The sequence below is a fragment of the Dermacentor variabilis genome, chromosome 2, assembly GCF_050947875.1.
Source record: "Dermacentor variabilis isolate Ectoservices chromosome 2, ASM5094787v1, whole genome shotgun sequence".
In the NCBI taxonomy this organism is placed as follows: Eukaryota; Metazoa; Arthropoda; class Arachnida; order Ixodida; family Ixodidae; genus Dermacentor; species Dermacentor variabilis.
The window spans coordinates 143,950,721-143,974,038 of record NC_134569.1 but is presented as its reverse complement, the minus strand read 5'-3'; the positions used below and the strand labels follow the sequence as shown (position 1 = coordinate 143,974,038).

Sequence of the window (23,318 nt, the reverse complement as noted above, 5' to 3'; positions counted from 1 at the left end):
CTATAGGACGGCATCACTGTGCTTTTTTACAGCCAAGCTGTATATGGCTGGCCGACTCGTCCATCCGTCGTCTGTACGCCGAAAACTCCTTCATACGTGGGACGATCCCGAAGATAGTGCAATATCGTCCCGACCCGCGGTGGAGGTGAAGCAGGCGTTAAGCACTCCCCATACGTGGGCCGATACCGAAGTACAATACCGGACCGACCCGCGGCAGAGGTGCAGTTCCCCATTAAGGGGCCTGCATACACAGCTTCGCTGGTCATCCTTCTTCACAGAGTAAAAGGGCACTGAATTTTTTTTAATATTTATTTGCACATATTGCAGCCCCGTTTGGGGCTACACCAGTAGTTGAACGCACGTAAACAAAATAAATGTATAAAAACAAATTGCCACAATTGTATAAGCGTGAAATGAACACGTTCAATGACATGAACAGGAAACAATAAAATGGGCGACTAACAATGGTTAATCAAGTCTAAAAAAACTGTTTCAGTGGCAATGAACACGTGTCACCTCGAAATGAACCTCAATCGTCAATGATACGTGGAGAGAACGTGTATATAAAGGTGTTTTTGTACTTGAAGTGCACGATGAGTATGAGCTGTGGCAACCGTTCACAAAGGCGTCTTTTTCCTTTTTGTTTCCTTTTCTTTTTTGTATAGTGTGCTGAGGCAACAAAAAGCTTTATGGAATTTCGATAAACACATCCATTCGCAGGAGGCAATAGGTCAGCACACCCGTGAGACTGAGGAATATCTTTGACGAAAAAAAAATGCGCGGCGCGTAAGGTTGCCATATATCGGCCCAACGAAATGCTAATTCGTCTATCTTAATTGCGTACAACTAGACTTATCCCCCGTTACCTTCGTGCTTTTGGCGATTTCAGTTACTTCATCTTTTTTGTTTTTTTTTTGCGTTCCGTACTTCGTATGTATAACCGTCACATGATGTTCGACACGATGGCCCTCGTGTCGGGCGTGCCACTCGTTTACGTTCCTTCTTCACGCCAGTATGCTACATTATAAAAGATCCTTCACATTCGAAAGCTGACGTCAAGGACAAAGCGAGATTGGCCAATGAAGGAAGGCAACACACACTGAGGGCCCTTAACTTGTAAAGGGACACTAAAGAAAAGTAATAGACCACTGAAGACTGCTAAAGTGCTTTTCAATACTATTATTGTGTATTTCGCAGTGCTTCAAGAGTCTATTTTCGTTGACTTCGCAGCAAGACGTTGATTATTAGCATTGAAAATGAAGGTGCCGGTGCCTCAGTATGACGGCGCGGATTTCAAAGTATTTGTTCCTATTTGGTCCGTTATCGCAGAGCAATTTTTTTAAACTACGCAAGTTCTGTCTTTCGCTCTTTTAGAAGTCAAATCAGTCCATCTCTACCAATAAAAAAAATTAACTCCTAGCGGACGCCGTCAAATTTTATGACGTCATATAGCTAGCTAGTGCGGTAACTCCTAGAAAACGTCGCTGTAGACGATCCGAGTTTTTGCTATTTTCTGTCTTATTAAGCCTCCCCCCCACCGTAAAATTCTGACTTTTTTTTTGGTATTGGAAAACGAGATGCTTTGCTAATACAGTTCAAGTGTTTCCTTTATCCCTTTTTGGTATTCCTTTCCGTCGGGATTTCCACGAAGTTCCTCACGGATGCAATATGGCGCCATTTAATGAAAGAGCATTCAAATTCAGATATCGAAGGCTCGGAGCCGTTCATGTCGCCGGCCGCCGAGTAGCGCAGAACTGGCTGCAGGTAGACAGCGATGCGAACCGGTTCGAGCCGACCAAGCACCGGCGGGTCAGCAGGTTGCCCGCCGACGCCCTCACGCAGCGGGCACTGCCTTCGGCGTGCATGTCCGCGAAGTAAGGATACCTGCGCTCGTCCGGCAAAGGTGGGTTACACTGAGCATGGACATCTGAACGCTGTACGAAATCACGCACGCAGGAATATGATAGCACTTCTCTTCCTTCGTATTACTGAAAAGGAGGGACCATCTAGTCACTCTCCGTTGAACATGAATGAATGAATGTTTGTTTTGACAGAAAAAAATACAGAGAGTCTCTGTCAACTTAATAGTAATAATGAAATATAAAAGAATAAAAGCCATAGGCTAGAAAAATAGATAGAGGATGAGCTAAAGAGAGTAAACGAGGTCTGCTTATATAGTCCACAGAACACAAGAACGTAGAGCGACAAAAAGCGAGGACAAGTCACACCACCCACTGTATTGTGTCCCGAACGGAGGCCGAGATGCGGTCCGAGATGAAGGGGTCCACAAGTGCGGAAAATACAAAGGTGACATAATACGCTCAACTCGGACATGCCAGGCCAACGGAGGGTGCGTCAAACAACGGTACACGCCGTCTCATCTCGGACGCGAAATTGTCAAATAAACGTTATGCGGCACCAAGGCACATGTCAAGTGAAGTTTGTGTAAAACGGTTCAATCACAGCTGCAACGGCAGCGCTCTGACGGGGTCTGAGTGCGAAAAACGCTCGCGTACCGGGCTTTGTGGGCACATTGAAGGCCGCCGGGTAGTCAAAACAATCCGGAGCCGTCCACTCTACAGCGTCCCTCATAACCGAATGTGCAGTTTCGGTTATGAGCTCGAAGGTCTAACAAGAGAAACGTTAGCGACCAGAAAACAAGCAAGGTGTATTCACCATGTCCGTTTTCTGGTCACTAACCTTTCCCATGTTACTTATGCCTCGTGGGACTGTTGCCGCTCGCCGCAAGCTTAACTAAGAGGTGCGGCATCGCGGCTGTAGATGAAGAGGACAAAGTATACGCTCAAGCAGTGGCTGAGGCCCGCTAGCTGGGAATTCGGGACCACGGCCTTCCCACAGCCTTCAAGCAGCGTGTTATAAGCGTCGTCTCTCACCAACTACAGTCTCCACGACAGCGTTACCCAGAATTTGATTCAACCGCTGCGCTTGCAGACGTGCACTTTAGAGCCAGCGTTGCCTCGGGTAACCTTTGTAGAAAACTGCGCGAGCTAAAGCGTTCTTTTCTGACCCTTAGATTTATATCTAATGCCTGGAATCCACCCCTCCGGGCCGATATCCCACGTACCTGAGCTGCCTCGGGCTGCACGTGGCTGCGACGGGGGCCTCGCAGCGACGACTACGCCGCCGCCGCCGCCGCACGGCCGCGCTGGCGTTGCTCGGCTGCTTCGCTTCCCAGTCCGGCACGCACTCCAGCGCGCATTGCTCGTGCGTGTGGAACACGCGGCTCTGCTCCGACGGGCAGTTGCCCAGGGGGAAGTTCCAGCGGACGCAGCGGCGGCCGTCGAAGAACCACCAGGTCTCCACCACGTCCTCCCTGCGCGCCGCCAGTGGTCGTCGGGGATCAATCCATAGGACATAGTGCATTTCGCTGCAACACGCTGCAAGTGCCCCCTTACAAATGTACCACGTGGGGAAATGAACGTTTGGCAGCGCTACTGCCGTAAGCTGCAGAGAGAATGCGAGAGACCCGCGCAGCTGTATAACTATAGGTTTGTTCGAGAGCGCGGTGCGGCTGCAACCCCGGTACCGCGCGTATCCTGGAGCCCGTGCACTGGCGCGGAACTTCTCCAATCAACCGAGACGGTCCAACCGTCCTGGCTGTCTCCACAAAATATCACATTTAAATGATAAATAATAATAATAATATAATTATTTGATAGGATAAGTGCGAAGAGGAAGTTTTCCGCGGGCATACTTATTTTATTTAATGACACTGTTAGCCCTGATAAGAAAGTTATATATATATATATATATATATATATATATATATATATATATATATATATATATATATATATATATATATATATATATATATATATATATATATGTGGGGGGGGTGTTTTTTGTTTTAGCTGCAACAAATTTTTAAAATTGCCTATGGCAGATGGCACGATTCTAAATCGTTCCCCACCTGCGCCAAGTTGTTTTTTCATCCACCTTCATTTCCATTAATTTATCATTTCTTTCATTCAATTAGCCAGTACCAGCAATTGCCCCTATGTTTTCCTTCGCGTCCCTGTTTGTTGCCTTCTTATGATATGATTAATAAAAATCAGGCCCCTCGGTAAACACCCCTTTCTACTCATTTATATATATATATATATATATATATATATATATATATCCATTTGGTCAGTATGGAAACAAGCACTTAATCTGCGTTGGAACTGTGATTCCAGTAAATGAGTGAACCAGTCGCCTCTCTCAGTGCTGTTTGATAATAGTTCTCGTATCGCAGAGTCTCCCTCATCAAACTTCTTGTGTATTATTCCAGTGTATGCAATAAAATGATTGTTTTTAATTGAAAATCATATGTTTCCTTTTATGCTGGTGCATCGTGCACAATATAAGATGCCCCAGATAAGAAACACAAAAGCGCCGCACTGCCCCGTGTTTCAAAGAACACTAAATAAAAATAAGTCTGGCTTTGGAATATCAAAGGCACTTTTGGTTGCCACAAGCGTCAACCTTACTGTGAGCAGAGTCTTGATATTCAGCTAGCCCGAAGAGAGCCAGCCCGAAGATGTATGCTTAACCTCCTTAACCCAGCCCGACCCACTTGAAGCGCACGTGTAAACACGGTCGCTGGTTTGGAGCTAGCATTGATTAACCGGGCGCGTTGTTTTTTCTCTAGCCTTGATACAGGATTAGCAACAATCTCGACCCGTCAGGTGCGAGTTCACGCAAACGCTGTCCAGTCGGGCTGTCTAAACCCGACTTCTGGTCGCACCCGTTCCCGTCGCGTCCACGTAAACGTAGCCAATGGGTCCGGTGGCCAGATGAGACCAACAGTATTGCCGTCTCTCTAGTTGTCTCGAAAAACGAGCTTACAGCGAAGGGATGTGCCTCAGTTAAAGGAGTAAACGTGCGATTTCCTGTGCGATGAGACCATGACCAGCAGCGGGCACCATCCGACCCGCAGCGAGCGTCATCACCTGTCACACCCGGTGAAGAGGGACCTTTCGAAGCATCGGTCCGGCTTGCGGTCACCGTGCACGCAGCTGGCGAAGCACGACTCGAGGTTGACGAACCGGTTCGCGCCCCGGTTACACACGTGCGCGCTGTCGCTCGCGGTGGCCACGCAGCCGTGCGCCGAAGGCTTGTGGTACCACTCCTGGCGTATGCTGTCGCAGTACGTGTAGAAGTAGTGGCCACACTCGCGCTTCCACTGCACCACGCGTTGCACACGTCGCAAAAAGGAGTCAACCTCGTAGCTACATACAATATACAGCCAGTTCTTTCAACACTCTCCTGTGTAGAGCCTTACTTCATTTTTTTTTAAATAATATCGCCCGAGCGTCTACCGCATAGCATGTCAGAAGCCTTGTAGCGGCGAGGGCCGGCGGGATTGGCGGAAGTATATACGCGGGCGAGCAAGACGATTTCCAGTTCTTGTGCCATGTGCAGCATGCGCTGTTCGTTTCAAGAGTGTCCTTTGCCGCTACAAAGCCGCTGGCACGCGGTGTGGTCGACGCTCACGTAATGTGGTCGACACTCACGCGATAATAACAAAAAATTGCAAGGACGCTTAATAGGTTCGGGAGCTGCTACGTATAAATAGGTAAGAAGACATAACTCGTTTTTTTTCTCGGCGACCACTGCGTCGATTTAGGTGAGATTTGTCGCACGAAAAAGACGAAGTTAACGTCTAATAGTAACTGTAAGAAGTAGAAGAACTTCAGTTTGGCCTAGTTGGTGTTTACTGCATATCATATTGACCGCAAATAAAGACGGGGACAGCGGAAGGGAACACTGAAGAAATACTGCCTACATTGTTTTTGTGTTCCCTTCCGCTGTCCACGTCTTTATTTGCGGTCAATATGATATGCTATAAGAAGCAGATTTTCAGTTTATGCCATCATTTTCTTAAATATTGGAAACTTCAATATTTCGAAAACTCGTGCAAGTTTACAAGTTCTTAGCTCAGCATTAAAAAACGATGTCAATTCTGTAAGCTACACGAATTAACAGGTCTAAAACGAATAAACTCGATGTATTCTACTCCGCTCTAAAATATATCAGAGTCTACCAACCATACCACAGGTCTTTTGAAGAATTTTCGTAAACATTGTAAAAATGACGCATAAGCTGTCAATTCAAATATATCGCGTTTTTTTTTTCATTTTAGGTTAATGTGGCAGATGCTCTATTACTTTTTCCAACAGATGTAACTTACTAAAGTGCGATATCTGTTTTCGGTACAGAGTTACATAAAGTTATAAACTTAGTTTGTTTTCATTCAAATCGTTGCAGCTGTAGTTTCAGAATTTCTGCGTTTTACATGTATTTGAATAAGAAAATGTGAGTTGACCCCGAGCTAACGCTCCCTCTTAACTTCTCACACGTAAAATCAGGCCAGGTACACTCTTTAAAAAAAACGTCGCAGTTTCGCCCCAAAAGTCGAAACATCGGTTGCCATAGCAAATCAGTAAATAACTATACGAAGCAAGGATAGTAGCTTTATCGGCCGCATTAACTTGCAAACATTCGCTGACTAACTAAATTAACAAGCATGGTGCCACGCGCGCACAAGCAAACATGAACACATCTCTCTCGACGATCACGCACACTCGCTGTAAAAACACTGGAGTGAGGAAGCGCGGCAGCAGCAACGAGCGAATTGACTTTCATGTTGCCTCTCGCTTGAACGCGAACGAACTGGTGAAAACGCAGCGCACACGAAGTTATCGGCATTCGGTGCACTCTATCCCCGTCGCGCATCGCTTTCAAAAAGGCACCGCGCGGTCGCGACATACGCAGCAGCCGCCGGAGTGTAACGCCCCCTCCCTCCCCTCCCCCAGTGCCTTGTGCTTGACGAAAGACGACACGCTTCCTCCCTGCTTTTCTCCCTTGCACGTGCGAGATTGAACCTCCATTCGCGGCTCACCCTCGCACGCTTTCACTTGCACATACCGCATACGACGCGTGGCGACGATGTTTCCGTCCTTTGACTTTATATGGAACATCACGGCGACGGCAGAAATGCGCCTGGAGTGTCTATATATAATTGCTATCGCAATAAAAGTTTGCACCCATTTGGGGCTTATCTGGTCCCACAACAATAATCGTTATGTGCTTTGCTTGCGTTTCCTTTCTCGAAAACTCTGCACTCGCTGCTTTCTTGAGAATGCTATATCACGCCGATCAAGTGCACGGCGTTCGTGACTTGGAAATGCCGCGCGCAGCGTTAAAGGAAAGAAATGCGGGTAAGACAAATGACAATTATGACAATTACCGTTGTGGGACAAGATAAACCCCAAAGCGCGCAAACCTTTTTAAGACTGTATGATGTAGAGATTTCTTTCGCTTGATTTTATTTCTTTGTCATTCACCGCTGACGACAGGGTGGTGGTGGTGATAACGCAGGCGGAGAGCCGCTCTGACCACTGAGGAAGCTCGAAAAGGAGAACAATCGGAGTAGAATCGTTACATTATCTCAGCCAAAGCATTCTTCAAAGACCGCTTTCGACCGCGAAACTGCAGTGGAAAATTTCGTTCATTGCGGCTTCGAACTCGCTGCAAAAGATCCCGTATTCGTCACGTGGTCGAGTTTACTACGTCCTAGACACCCTAGCTATGAAAACAAAATAGCAGAGTTGGGACCATTAATGCGATTTGCATTCTTAGGATACCTCACGCGCTTTTACTATCTATCTATCTATCTATCTATCTATCTATCTATCTATCTATCTATCTATCTATCTATCTATCTATCTATCTATCTATCTATCTATCTATCTATCTATCTATCTATCTATCTATCTCCTCTCACGCCAGACTGTGCCACTGGATATGTCCCACTGGGTATGTGCCGCTGTTCATAAAACATATATAACATTGCCATCCCCAATTAATTACACACGCATCACACGATAGATTACTAAAGCTCGCCGATTATCTCCGAATTTTGGATGCGCGGCCAGTTCATTTCCATCGGCCATAGCTCATTGTTCTACAGATAAATGTAGATTTCTTTTGCCTTCTTTTTTACGTCCCGGCATCTTCGGAACGCCACCACTGCATTTGGGAAGGGAAGCCGAAATGTCGTTCTCAGCCGCAGAACGCCACCCGTCGGTCAAAGAGTGACCGACATGTGACGCCCGCTTACCAGCATGCGCATAGGAAGATGGCTCTCGGGTGACCCAACGTCAGCTTCGTGTTCTTCCTTCACGGTTGGAATTCTCGTAGCGGACGGCGCTGACGGAATGCCGGCCATTGTGAAATTCCCGCTGCAAGAATTGAAAGGAAACTAAAGAAAAGCTCGCGTTTGCTTGGTGCATGGCAACGTAATTTTCCTAAATATATATTAACCATGCCAACAAATCCTTCTGAAGCTACAGAATAGTTCGAAGTGTTCATGCTCGCCCACAGGAGAGCGCTGTCTTTAAAAGCGATGCTGGAGACAAACAGATAAGAAAGTCCCAAATTATAATCGGACCTCGCTGTGGACTTGACCTCCTTGAAAGATCTACGAAGTATACAACTTTTCCGTTACCCGCTGGGTTGCTCAGTGGCTATATGGTGTTGGGCTGCTGAGCACGAGGTCGCGGGATCGAATCCCGGCCACGGCGGCCGCATTTCGATGGGCGGAAATGCGAAAACACCCGTGTACTTAGATTTCGGCGCACGTTCAAGAACCACAGGTGGTCGAAATTTCCGGAGCCCTCCACTACGGCATGCATCATAATCAGAAAGTGGTTTTGGCACGTGAAACCCCATAATTTTTAACTTTCCCGTTATATTACTTTATTTGTTGAACTACTGTTCATAATCATGTGGCCCTTTTGCAATGTTTTCGTACCTTTCCTATATTTTTTTTTCATGTCTTTCCTTTCATACTTTAAAACTGATGGTAGCGCTAAAAAGGACGGACACACGATGAAAAGACGACACGACGACGAGGAAACGCCCTCCGTTTCCTCGTCGTCGTGTCGTCTTTTCATCGTGTGTCCGTCCTTTTTAGCGCTACCATCAGTTTTAAAGAATGCATCACCAACTAGCCCAGCACCAAGTTTTATTGAAGCATATTTCCTTTCATAATTTCCTGGTCTGTAGGTCCCGTAGTTCTCGCATTTCATGCATTCTCCTTTTTCTTGTATACGTACGGAATTGATGCCTCTGTATGCCCTGCTCCGGGGCACGAACCCAGTCGAGCCTTCTTGGCATTTCTGTCCGCGTTCAAAGCATCTGACGGATGTTCAATAAAACTGAATTGAATTGAATTGAAAATGCTATCAAGGTGTGCGCTTCACATCGCTGCTGCATGCTCGCGCGACCGCCACAAAGGCTGCGATGTCGTCGCCGGCCATCGAAACGCCCGAAAAGCAGCACCGGCATTTCTCACTGAATCTGGCTTCCCGCTCCGTCCTCGTCGACAGCGGCGGCGCCGGGAACAACCGGCGCCTGGGGCGCGGCGGCGCTGAAACGGCGCGCGTCGACCACCTCCATCTCGTCGGAGGACGTGGTCGGCGGCCTGGCATCTCTGCTGGGCAGCTCGACCGCAGCGCCGCCAGTCCAGTCGATGATGCCGCCCGCCGAGGCGACGAAGACGAGCAGCGAGGCGACCAGAACGCCGACGAGGAAGTTTCGCAGCCAGGAGAACGCACCGCCCGCGTCGTCGTCGTTGGCCCGCCCATCGGTTCCCGCTCTCACCGTCGTCGCGAGCGGAGCCGCGTCCGCGTACGCCGCGAAGCTTGGCTGCGCGATAAAAAAAGAAGCATGCAAAGCAAGGTTAGGAATAATGTCAAAATCCCTGTCATTCGGTTCTATTTCTTTCGTATCATCCGCCATTCCCGGCCGGCCGCTCCGGATGATAATGTGCCTGGTCGGACCACTCGACTAGTGCTACAGGAATTGTAATAGAATCGTTCTATTCGAAAAACTGGGAGTTGCTTTTACAGCGAAGCTGCCAAAGCGACTATGGGATCACTCAAAACATATTATCTGCCAGTTTTCACGGTTTAAGGAAAAATCTATACATCACTAACAAAATTTATATTTTCGGGTAATGTGGGGAACGTTAGGGGGCAATGTGCAGGCAAATTTTGAATCTATATTAGGGTTTAAATGCAACTTGCTAAACCCTCGAGTTCTTACATTTTTTTTTCCGACCCGTTTAGGTGCGTTGTAAGAAATGCTTAAAAAGTTACCCCACTTTTCTGGGAGGGCCAAACGCAGCCGAAGTTTCATATTTACAGAAGACGGCGGCCATTCTATGTTTGACGCGCACTGAAAGTTGTACTTTCGAAATAATTACTGAACACTCGTCTTCTTACATCATTTACATGTTATACGAGGCATGTAGCTGCTTTTTCCTGGTCTCGTCAGTGAACATGTGAGACACGACACTTATATTTCGTTAAAGTAGGAAGCATGATTTCTAAGTGATGAACGTTGAATGTTTGTTCTATGAAGATTTATTACAGCCTTAAAAAAGGTTACTTATTCACGCGTTCCAGAATGTCATACACGTGTTATCCGCTGTTTCACAAAGTCATATAATACAGCTGTGCAAGACACAAACTTCGAATTCAATAGAAATAGGGAGAATGCTAAGTTTAATATGTGGCGAAACTTTTACGTTACTGGCTTAGTTAGAAACATAAAAAATAATTATATACACCTTCTCGACACATTTCAACCTTACTTGTCACCTTTCCTAAAGTAACACTCTCACTATATGGCGGAATACTCATTAACGCGAAATTTCACCGCAGCTCGCGTTTTCATTTCGCGATATATTGGCTGGCGCACACAATTTGTCTCGTGCGGCACGTCGCAAACGGAGCGAAGAGTGGCGCGAGTGCCTTGCTAATCGGGAGATGTCGAGAGGCAGCGCGTGGGTGACGCGTGGGCGCGATTCACAGCAGCTGCCGCAGACAAACCTACGCTCATGCAGCGCTTTGTTTCCGTATATAGTATCGGTGGACGCGCTCGCCGCATGCCATCGATGAATAGACGACGGCACGCTACACTGGCGCCATCTCGTAACGGCTGCCGGCGCAGAGCCCGTCTTGCGCGGCACTACGCTTTCCTTACACTTTCGCCATACCCTCTTCCTCCGCTTTCTTTCTCGTGTTCTCATCGCTATCGCCGTCTTTCATGCCCTGCTGCGCTCCACGTTTGCTATTTCATCCTTCGTTGTGCTCGTTCACTCGGCTACGCCGAGGGATCACGCCGATGCAAAATGCAGGATAAGGTGCCTAAGAACTACGTTCTAAATGATGAAACAAGTTGGCGGGAACACTGTCAACAGCATGACTGTCGAAGAGTCGCTCGAGCACAAATTCCAGCTTCATTCCTGCCGGCTGTGGTGCTGGCAATCGTGGTCAGTAGAAGCCGTTCGTTCTACGTTGCACACGTAATACCAGAACGAACGCGGGTAGGAAGATTATGTAGGTTTCAAAGAGGTCCAAATAAATGCCAGGAACCTATTGAGCAAGATGCTCGATTACCTGCCAAACATGTACGAATGATATCTGACACTTCTTTTCGAGACTGCGTACCCGAGCACACGAGGATTGGACCCTCCCGCGTGTAGCCGTGCGCGGCTTAGCCGTGTCCGGGGAAAAGAGGATCCTGGGGGCTGAGCCAGTGCCGGGTGTTTGGACTTTTACGGCCCCTCAGTGGCGGCAACACACCTCTTTGGCCTACGTTTCACGTAGACGGCACCTCCAGATTGACCCGCCTGGAGGAAATTGGCAGTCGCCTTTTCCTGTCCTCCTCTTCGATCTTCGTCTTTCTCTCTCACTTTTAATCTTTCCTGTCCTCTCTTCACTTCTCCTCACTTCAAACTTTCTGGACGGCAAGGGTTAACCTTGTGTGGGCAGCCAACCTTGGGTATGCCATGTTTGGTCATAGCAATAGCGTACAGCTGGCGTTTGTAGGACCTGTGTCTCCAGGTGTTGCAGCGTCCTCTTGTTGGCCTCCATCGTGGGTGGCTGGTGTTGCTGCCTAGCAATTTGCCTTTACACGTAGAAAACTCATACGCTCCACTCCCTGATCACCGTCAAAAACGAGGGCGCACCGGAGACTTTTTCGAGTTTTCTGGCTGAAACATTGGCAATTTTCCACGATTTTGTGTAATACATTCAGAGAAAAAAGAAGAGGCAGCGAGAATGATCTCACCTTTTCTGGTTACTTAGGAAGCTTTTGGCCCACGTTATAAAGTCTCCAAGTTGGCAAGCGGCGATCTCTTTTTATAACTCCACGAAAAACCCTCTAAACCAGTATCTTTCGGGAGTCTTCCAGTGATGGTCACACCGCACTGCCCAATGAACACCACCCACAGAGTCGCTTCCGATGCTCATTTCATAGAGCTGACTGAAGCTGAACTACTGGAGGGCTGGAGCGATCAAAATGTGATCAATGTCAAGAGAATAAAGATGAGGCGCGATCACAAGGAGATTGAAACAAAGCACTTAATTCTAACTTTCGCATCAAGTATGCTGCGTCATACAATTGTATGTATTTAATTGTATGTATTGTATGTATTTATTTAATTATATGTATTTATACAATTGTAGTTTGTATGTTACCGCCATGGCAGTGGCAGCTCAGAGACTGATATGTCGTTTGTAGACGTCACGAAACATGCACCAGAGGCACATATTAAAATGCATTTCTTAGAACTGCAGTATAAGTACCCTTGCACTGAGTTTTACACGGACGCTTCCAACTCAGATGCAGCAGTTTCTTACGCAGTCATCGGCCCATTTTTCTCGGGATCTGGCGTACTGCACCTAGAGACTAGTATATTTCAGGCAGAAGCCTATGCACTATTGTCGGCAGTGAAGCATATAATGAAATCAAAACTTCGAAAAACAGTCACATTTACAGACTCTCTAAGCGTCGTAAAAGCCCTGAAGTCACTATGTAAACCCAAAAACATTGTGCCTATTGAGCTCTGCTCAGTTCTTTGTAGAGCGTACATATATAACCAGCATACTGACACGTGTACATGTTTATCTTTATCGGGTGAACACGTTTCACCGCCTAACAAATGTTATCGCTCAGCGCAGGACGCGCCTATATGTATAGGAAATTTCTAGAATGTTAACGATGCTTCTATCCGCTGTCTGTTGTCACCGAACCTTGTGTATTCTGATTGCATGTATGCGCGACGTGAATTGTGTAGAACTTTGTGGAGGGCACGCGGGTCCCAGCGATTACTGTGGAAGATTCGACGACTGATGTATAAAAGCCGACGCGCTTGACCCGCTGATCAGATTTTGACGATCGCCGACTGTGTTCGCCGCTGTCGCCGTTCTTTAAGTGTAGCCTGTTTTTGTGGGCACAAGTTCGCCCAATAAAAGTTAGTTTCGTCTTTCACGGTATTGCTACTGTGTCCTTTATACGTCACTACCACGTGAAATGTGGTGGAGGTGCTGGGTAGTTCATGTACCGGATGTCCCCGACAAGCCGTGAGCCAAGCCCGGACCAGAAAGAGAACATCAACGTAGTCCCGGACCATCGAGCAAGCCGCCGTCTACAACAACTTCTACCTGAAAGACCAAGAAAATTGTGGCCAAGACAACCACAATGGCAGCCCCAGTGTCACCCATCGTACTTCAACAACCCAGAGAGCCCACTAGCTTCCGTGGAGCTACGTCGGAGGATCCAGAAACCTGGCGGGAAACCTTCGAAAGGATCTCGACCTTCAACAACTGGACCTCTGAGGATCAGCTGCGACATGTGTATTTCTCCTTGGAAGATGCCGCGAGGACTTGGTTCGAGAACCGGGAGTCCACCCTTAAAACATGGGACCTGTTCCACAATGCCTTGCTGAGGACGTTCATGAGCGTTGTCCGAAAAGAAAGGGCCGAAGTTCTGCTGGAAACCCCGGGCAACTACCCAATGAGACCATCGGCATCTTCACGGAAGAGATTAGCTGTCTTTTCCGGCACGCCGACCAGGAAATGTCCGAAGAGAAAAAAGTGCGTTTCTTCATGCGAGGCCTAAAGCAAGAACTTTTCGCCGGACTAATCCGAAACCCACCGAAGACCGTAGCTGAGTTCCTGACAGAGGCAACAACAACTGAGAAAACTCTAGAAATGCGCACTAGGCAATATAACCGCCAAGTGCTCACGCCGCAGTGCGCCATCCAAGCACCGGGTTCCGGGGATCTCCAAGAGACCATCAGGGCCATTGTGCGCGAAGAACTGCGCAATGTTTCCTTCGTCGCAACCTCAGGTGGCCTCAGTCGCTGACATAGTCAAGGGTGAACTTCGACGGTCACTGGGCGTTACCAAAGTGCAGCCCGCATCGTCGCTTCCCGTGCCGGGTGCGATGATTTACGCCGCCGTCGCCCGTTTTCAAGATCCCCCTCCGCGACCACGCCAGGTCACTGTAACGCCGCAATTCCGTCGTCCACCACCGCACGCCCACCCGTCGCTCAGCGCAGCTACGCGAGGAAGACGGAAATTTGGCGCGCCCCCGACCATCGCCCGCTCTGCTATCACTGCGGGGAAGCCGGACATATCCACCGCTGATGCCCATACTGCAAGATGGGACTACATGGGTTCGCCGTCAACGCCCCGCTGCCGCCGCCGCAACAAGGTGAACGCCCTCGCGATATCGCCGAATACCTCGCCACTACTCAGTGTAGCTCTCGACGACAGTCCCATTCGCCATCACCAGGGCGCTACCTGTCGCCGCAGCGCCGTCCATACACTGGCCTTGCCCGGTGCTAGCCCATATCCGGAAAACTAAAAGCAGCCACCGATGGAGGTGCGGTTGCTGTTCGTCGAACTGACGAAGATCCTCCGCCGCCGACGAAGCCGCCGAAGAGACTATCTCGACGACATAACAACGATATGATGCCGTCCCGACGAAGTCTAGAAGCAAAGAATACGCCGACGAAAGACGACCTGACGACGCCACGTACCACCACACGTTAAGGCAACGCAGCCGTGATCCGACGCCTCGATCTAACTGCAACACAAGACAAAGAACCACCGACCTCGACGTGCTTCACGACGGCCACGCATTCACCGCCTTAGTGGACACAGGGGCTGATTACTCCGTCATGAGTGGACACATTCCCGCCCAGTTAAAGAGTGCTAAGACTGCATGGGTTGCGGCCCTCAAATTCGGACCGCTGGAGAACACCTCATTACGCCGACTGGAATCTGCACTGCAAGAATTACCGTTCATGACCGGACTTACCCTGCCACTTTTGTTATCCTCCAACAATGTTAACGAGACGTCATTCTCGGCATGGACTTCCTTAACCAACACGGCCCAGTCATCGACCTGAAGTCGAAATCGATAACGCTGTCGGAAGAGAAAGCGTTACCGCCGGAGAGCTCTCATAGTCACCACGCCTTGAGTGTGCTCGAAGATCAAGTCAGCATCCCGCCCCGCTCCAGCATTGTCATTTCCGTCGGCATGAAAACACCTGCAGTCATAGAAGGCGTCATCGAGGTTGACCAGCGTCTACTACTCGACCGTTAAATCTGTGTCGCAAGAGGGATCGCTCGACTTCACGGAGGAAAAACGAAAGTGTTGCTGACAAACTTCAGCCAGAAGTTCAAGCACATCAACAAGGGTACGACAATCGCATACGTCGAGGAAATTCTGGAAACCAGCAATGCCTTTGTACTCTCGGATTCTGCAGCATCTACACCGACGACCCGTTCCCGAACCAGACTTCGACATAAATTCAAGTCTCCCCATGGTTAAGCAGCAACAGCTCAGAAGTATGCTTCGACGATACAAAGACTGCTTTTCGACGTCATCGAGGATTCGACAAGCACCAGTCGCAAAGCATCGCATAATAACTGAAGAGTGCGCTCGACCACTCCGCCAGAGCCCTTACCGAGTTTCGACGCGAGAACGTGAAGCTATTAGGCATAAAGTCGACGAAATGCTGCGCGACGACATTATCCAGCCGTCGAAAAGTCCGTGGGCATCTCCTGTAGTCTTGGCGAAGAAAAAGGACGGAACCCTACGTTTCTGCGTCGATTATCGTCGACTGAACAAGATCCCGAAGAAAGACGTATACCCCCTCCCACGGATAGACGACGCATTGGATCGGGTCTGCAAAGCTAAACACTTCTCATCGATGGATCTCACATCCGGCTACTGGCAAATAGAAGTCAACGACAGAGACCGTGAAAAGACCGCCTCCATCACGCCAGACGGCCTCTACGAGTTCAAGGTCATACCACTCGGTCTATGCTCGGCGCCTGCAACGTTTCAGCGCGTCATGAACACGGTTTTAGCAGGATTGAACCGGCAGACGTCTCTTGTTTACTTGGATGACGTCGTTGTCTGCGCCGAAAATTTCGACGATCACCGTAGGCGGCTTGCGACAGTATTAGAGTCCATCAAGTCATCAGTCCATATTAGAGTCCATCAATAGAGGAATTCCAGATCAAGCTACAGAACAGGTATTCAGCTTTAACTCAAGAAGAGGACCTTAGTGCTGAAGCAATGAACGACAATCTTGTGGGCATCATTAAGGAGTGTGCAATGGAAGTCGGTGGTAACTCCGTTAGGCAGGATACCAGCAAACTATCCCAGGAGACGAAAGATCTGATCAAGAAACGCCAATGTATGAAGGCATCTAACCCTACAGCTAGAATAGAACTGGCAGAACTTTCGAAGTTAATCAACAAGCGTAAGACAGCTGACATAAGGAAGTATAATATGGATAGAATTGAACAGGCTCTCAGGAACGGAGGAAGCCTAAAAACAGTGAAGAAGAAACTAGGAATTGGCAAGAATCAGATGTATGCGTTAAGAGACAAAGCCGGCAATATCATTACTAATATGGATGAGATAGTTCAAGTGGCTGAGGAGTTCTATAGAGATTTATACAGTACCAGTGGCACCCACGACGATAATGGAAGAGAAAATAGTCTAGAGGAATTCGAAATACCGAAGGTAACGCCGGAAGAAGTAAAGAAAGCCTTAGAAGATATGCAAAGGGGGAAGGCAGCTGGGGAGGATCAGGTAACAGCAGATTTGTTGAAGGATGGTGGACAGATTGTTCTAGAGAAACTGGCCACCCTGTATACGCAATGCCTCATGACCTCGAGCGTACCGGAATCTTGGAAGAACGCTAACATAATCCTAATCCATAAGAAAGGGGACGCCAAAGACTTGAAAAATTATAGACCGATCAGCTTACTGTCTGTTGCCTACAAAGTATTTACTAAGGTAATTGCAAATAGAATCAGGAACACCTTAGACTTCTGTCAACCAAAGGACCAGGCAGGATTCCGTAAAGGCTACTCAACAATAGACCATATTCACACTATCAATCAAGTGATAGAGAAATGTGCAGAATATAAGCAACCGTTATATATAGCTTTCATTGATTACGAGAAAGCGTTTGATTCAGTCGAAACCTCAGCAGTCATGGAGGCATTACGGAATCAGGGTGTAGATGAGCCATATGTAAAAATACTGGAAGATATCTATAGCGGCTCCACAGCCACCGTAGTCCTCCATAAAGCAAGCAACAAAATCCCAATAAAGAAAGGCGTCAGGCAGGGAGATACGATATCTCCAATGCTATTCACAGCGTGTTTACAGGAGGTATTCAGAGACCTGGATTGGGAAGAATTGGGGATAAAAGTTAATGGAGAATACCTTAGTAACTTGCGATTCGCTGATGATATTGCCTTGCTTAGTAACTCAGGGGACCAATTGCAATGCATGCTCACTGACCTAGAGAGGCAAAGCAGAAGAGTGGGTCTAAAGATTAATATGCAGAAAACTAAAGTAATGCTTAACAGTCTCGGGAGAGAACAGCAATTTACAATAGGCAGCGAGGCGCTGGAAGTCGTAAGGGAATACATCTACTTAGGGCAGGTAGTGACGGCGGATCCGGATCATGAGACGGAAATAATCAGAAGAATAAGAATGGGCTGGAGTGCGTTTGGCAGGCATTCCCAAATCATGAACAGCAGGTTGCCGTTATCCCTCAAGAGAAAAGTATATAATAGCTGTGTGTTACCAGTACTCACCTACGGGGCAGAAACCTGGAGGCTTACGAAAAGGGTTCTGCTCAAATTGAGGACGACACAACGAGCTATGGAAAGAAGAATGATAGGTGTAACGTTAAGGGATAAGAAAAGAGCTGATTGGGTGAGGGAACAAACGCGAGTTAATGACATCTTAGTTGAAATCAAGAAAAAGAAATGGGCATGGGCAGGACATGTAATGAGGAGGGAAGATAACCGATGGTCATTAAGGGTTACGGACTGGATCCCAAGGGAAGGGAAGCGTAGCAGGGGGCGGCAGAAAGTTAGGTGGGCGGATGAGATTAAGAAGTTTGCAGGGACGGCATGGCCACAATTAGTACATGACCGGGGTTGTTGGAGAAGTATGGGAGAGGCCTTTGCCCTGCAGTGGGCGTAACCAGGCTGATGATGATGATGATGAAGTCATCAGGGCTCAATCTGAAGCCGGAAAAGTGCCGCTTCGCTTACGATGAGCTTCTGTTCTAGGCCACGTCATCAGCAAATCTGGAGTCCGCCCCGACCCGCAGAACACAGCTGCCATCGCAAAGTTCCCGCAGCCCATCGACAAGAAGGCAGTGCGTAGATTCCTTGGCTTGTGTGCCTACTATAGGCGCTTCGTCAAGGGCCTTTCACGCATCGCGGAGCCACTAATAGATCTAACCAAATGCGATGTCGAGTTCAAGTGGGAAACGCCGCAGGCCGACGCATTTCAAGAACTCAAACGAAGTATGCAGTTGCCACCGGTACTTGCGAACTTCGACGAAGATGCCGATACCGCAATCCACACTGACGCCAGTAGCATAAGCCTCGGTGCCGCACTAGTACAGAGGAAAGACGGACTTGAACGGGTGATATCTTATGCTAGCCGGTCGCTGTCAAAAGCGGAAAGTAATTATTCTACGACTGAAAAGGAATGCCTCGCCATCACTTGGGCTACAGCAAAATTCCGCCCATACCTATATGGCAGGCCATTCAAAGTCGTCAGCGACCATCACGCGTGGTGTTGGCTAGCTAACTTAGGGTACCCTTCAGGATGGCTCGCGCGGTGGAGCCTCAGACTACAAGAATATGGTATCACGCTAATCTACAAGTCCGGACGAGAACACTCTGACACCGACTGTCTATCACGCGCCCCCATCGATCTCCCACCGCAAGAAGACGAGGACGACGACGCCTTCCTTGGAATAATAAGCGCGGAAGACTTCACTAAACAGCAACGAGCAGACCCGGAGCTAAATGGCCTCGTCGAGTATTTGGTAGGGAACACCGACGTTGTCCCTAAGGCATTTATACGCGGATTGTCTTTGTTCACGCTGCAAAACAACCTGCTCGTGAAGAAGAACTTCTCACCAGTCCGCGCCAACTACCTTCTTGTTGTCATCGCTGCGTCCAGAAGTACTGCACGCCTTACATGACGATCCAACCGCTGGGAACCTCGGATTCTCCCGGACACTGCCGAGGATACAGGAAAGGTATTACTGGCCGCGTCTGAACACCGACGTCGCCCGTTACGTCAAGACATGCCGAGACTGTCAGCAACGCAAGCCACCACCGACAAGGCCAGCAGTATTACTACAGTCGATCGAACCTCCTTGCCGACCATTTCAGCAGATCGGGATGGATTTGTTGGGACCGTTTCCCGCATCAACATCCGGAAATAAGTGGATCGTCGTGGCGACGGACTATCTCACTCGCTTCACTGAAACTGAAGCTTTACCGAAAGGCAGCGCAGCCGAAGCGGCAAAATTTTTCGTCGAGAACATCCTGCTGCAACATGTAGCCCCAGAAGTCCTCATCATCGACAGAGGAACGGCCTTTACAGCAGACCTCACCCAAGCTATACTGCAATACAGCCATACAAACCACAGAAGGACAACTGCCTACCACCCCAAGACGAATGGTCTCACGGAGCGCCTGAACGTCGAGCACAAGACGTGGGATGCCGTCCTGCCGTACGTAACCTTCGCTTACAACACGGCGGTGCAAGAAACAACACAGATCACGCCGTTCAAGCTGGTTTACGGCAGGAACCCGACTACGACTCTCGACGCCGTGCTGCAGCACCTCACCGACGAAGATCATCTTGACGTCGCTACCTATCTCCAGCGAGCCGAAGAAGCCCGACAGCTCGGCCGCCTACGGATCAAGAACCAGCAACGTACCGACAGCCGGCACTATACAACCTCCGACGACGCTACGTCCAGTAGCAACCTGGCGAACGTGTTTGGGTTTGGACCCCAATACCTCGACGAGTACTCAGTGAGAAAATTGCGACGCTATTTCGGACCCTACAAGATCATCCGACGTGTTGGCGAATTGGACTATGTGGTCGTTTCAGACGGCATTTCGCATTCATAGCGGCGCCGTGCACGATCTGAAGTGGTCCACGTGGTGCGTCTTAAGACCTTTTACGCACGCTGACGAACTTCCTTAGTTTGTTGTTTCTTTGCAAAGGGTGTTTTTGTTTATTACTTTCGTCTGTTTGCAGCATCGGGTCCATGCTTTTTAAGAGGGGGGTATTTACATGTGTACATGTTTATCTTTATCGGGTGAGCACGTTCCACCGCCTAACAAATGTTATCGCTCGGAGCAGGACGCGCCTACATATATAGGAAATTTCTAGAATGTTATCGATGCTTCTATCCGCTGTCTGTTGTCGCCGAACCTTGTGTAATCTGATTGCATGTATGCGCGACGCGAATGGTGTAGAACTTTGTGGACGGCACGCGGGTCCCAGCGATTACTGTGGAACATTCGAAGACTGATGTATAAAAGCCGACGCGCTTGACCCGCTGATCAGATTTTGACGATCGCCGACTGTGTTCGCCGCTGTCGCCGTTCTTTAAGTGTAGCCTGTTTTTGTGGGCACAGGTTCGCCCAATAAAAGTTAGTTTCGTCTTCCACAGTATTTCTACTGTGTTCTTTATACGTCACTAACACGTGACAATATCATTATATGCCGGGTAACTGGCCCATAGACGCATCGAGGGTAATGTTCTAGCAGACCGAATGGCCAGATCAATTACATCGCAAGCTACACTTACCGCGGCGGTCCCTGCTACTGATCTGAAGCCTCTCTTACGAAGGAAACTGCGGAACCACTGGCAACGCTTGTGGGATGCGGAAACAAATAATAAGATCCACGTACTCGAGACAGAGTTAGGTTTTTGGTCCTCCGCAACAAAATCCCGGCGAACAGATGTCCTATTATGTCGTCTCAGAATAGGACACACATTTGGGACCCGTAATTTTCTACTTTCTCGAAATGAACCTCCAACCTGTGGTAGATGTGGTGCGAGGCTGACCGTTCTCCACGTCCCTCTGGAGTGTCGGGAAGACGAAGCTGAGAGAAAGAAACATTTTCCTCTTGCATACCGTTAGTGTATCCCTCTTCAACCGTCTATGTTTCTAGGTAAACAACCGCTTTTTAACACCAAAGCAGTCCTCGATTTCTTGAATGATGTTGTCCTGCATGTTATAAGCCCATTAAATTCGTAGCGCATCCTCTTTCTACAGGATACTGCTGCGATAATGTCTTGTATAGCACATGCCTCCAGGCCCTTGTGTTTAAAGGGCTCTAATGATGCAGTAGTGTTCTAGCTAATTTTAGCATCAGACATATCTTATATATCGTATCATTCTCTCGCAATGCATATTAATGTTCATTGTTCCCGTCGTTTGTCATCGCCATAATCTTATTACACATGGATTTTACGCACTTCATAGCAACTATTTGAAGGCCCCTTTACAGCCAGGTCACATTAACTTCATAGAAATCATAGCTTCACTGCAAACTCATTAACATTAGCATGGCGCTCTTTGGCCATACCTGGTCTTTGCGCCACTAAACATCACACATTCATTCATCTGACAGCTCTTTTGCATGAATCCTAGCTGTTACCACTTGCGTATGAACGCTAGCTTGAGATTTTTCTGAAGCACTTTCACAGCTTTCACCACTCCCTCAACAACACCTAACCTAGCTTGCTATTACTCTGCACGGTGGGTTGTTCGCTGTGGCGCTGCTCTCGGCGCCTTAATGCTTTCGCCATTGAACTGAAAAAAAGAATGGCGGGAAGGAATGCTGGTATTTTTCTTAATCCAAGATGGCCTGACACGAACAATTCAGTGCGTGTAATTAAAGTCTGGTAAGCTCTCAGCTATCCGCGATAGTCGTTGTGCACCCCACGCCATTGTTCCAGTAGCCCAGAGTAGCAAAAGCGGGATGCATGTTCGTATAGGTTCCCACGATGCAGTGGTTGAAGGACCAATGATCGCTCATTGCACGCTGCGGCGTAAAGCAACCAACACCTTGCGGTCATATACGTGAGATGGATGGGGGTATTGCCGTGCCACGTATTATATGGCAACTATCGCACGACCTCCCGCCTAGAGATTCACTCAGTCTCGATGGTTGACTGTACCCATATACGAAGCAAACATAAACTGATGGTAGCGAAAGATCGTGATGCAACGTACATGGCTGCGCCGGCCCAAGAAAGGATTGGGTGGCACCGCGGGCTCCTCGGCGAAGAACTCCGCGAGGCCCGGAGAGTCAGCAGCCCGAGCATTGAGTGGGGCCATGGACGAAACGACTAGGGACGAACCGGTAGGCGACGAACCGGTCCCCCAGAAGCCGCAACCGGTGGCATTACTGGATGCTTCGCAGGTAGCCCCCGTTCTCGTCGTCGAAGTACCTTCGGTTCCCCCTTTCGAGCTGACGTTGAGAAAGTAGACGCGACGCTCCCTCCCGTCCTCGGTGTGGTGCAACTGGGTCTCCATTTCCGTCGGACGTTTCTCTTTTCTTCTTCTGCTTCTCTCTGTTGCTCCCGGAAGATCACCTGCGCCACGAATGAGCGACGGTGCTGCCTCGTGCACAGGCGCGCTCCTAATGACGATGATGATGACTTCATACCGTGACCCATACTCACGAAGGGTTGCTGGCCAATAATCAGCTGGCAGAGGCAAAATATATTATGGAAAGTACTTTTTACGTTCAATAAACGAAAAGAAAACGCGCTGAAAATAAAGGGTGAGATTGGACAGTCGGACGTAGATGACATAATTTATGTACTTTACATAAAATAAGCAGAACCCAAGCCACTGTGGCATTATAGATACGCGAATAGAAAGGAAACAAACAAACAAGAAAATTCTGCAGAAACCATCTCACAATGGAATGTCGACGTTGATGCGATTAACAATTGCTAAAGGAATGTAGCGACACACCGTATTGGCCACCGCCGAAACGCGTCATGCATGAGGCTTGTGCTCAGCCTGGCTCCTCTCTCTGGACAAGCCCCACGCAAAGTTTGCGCATGG

The 23,318-nt window shown here is 48.5% G+C and overlaps 1 protein-coding gene across 1 annotated transcript; it reads right to left on the bottom strand.

Annotated features, from left to right (window-relative positions):
- Nucleotides 1-307: 307 nt before the first annotated feature.
- On the bottom strand, nt 308-23,071 carry LOC142571011 (uncharacterized). The gene is made up of 6 exons (XM_075679311.1): nt 22,476-23,071; nt 9,368-9,720; nt 8,132-8,252; nt 4,959-5,191; nt 3,086-3,334; nt 308-1,884 (listed from the first exon to the last, which is right to left on the bottom strand). The coding sequence occupies exons 1-6, from the start codon at nt 22,776-22,778 to the stop codon at nt 1,725-1,727; spliced, it is 1,419 nt and encodes a 472-aa protein (XP_075535426.1). The 5' UTR covers nt 22,779-23,071; the 3' UTR covers nt 308-1,724.
- Nucleotides 23,072-23,318: the final 247 nt, after the last annotated feature.

Bases quoted from the DNA above. Each gene is read 5' to 3' on its own strand.
- LOC142571011 (XM_075679311.1), bottom strand. From the start codon at position 22,778: ATGGAGACCCAGTTGCACCACACCGAGGACGGGAGGGAGCGTCGCGTC. The intron at 9,721-22,475 runs GTACGTTGCATC...TTTATCGCGCAG, and splicing joins TCTTGGGCCGGCGCAGCCAT to CCAAGCTTCGCGGCGTACGC. The intron at 1,885-3,085 runs GTACGTGGGATA...GGACGAGCGCAG, and splicing joins TGCAGCCCGAGGCAGCTCAG to GTATCCTTACTTCGCGGACA.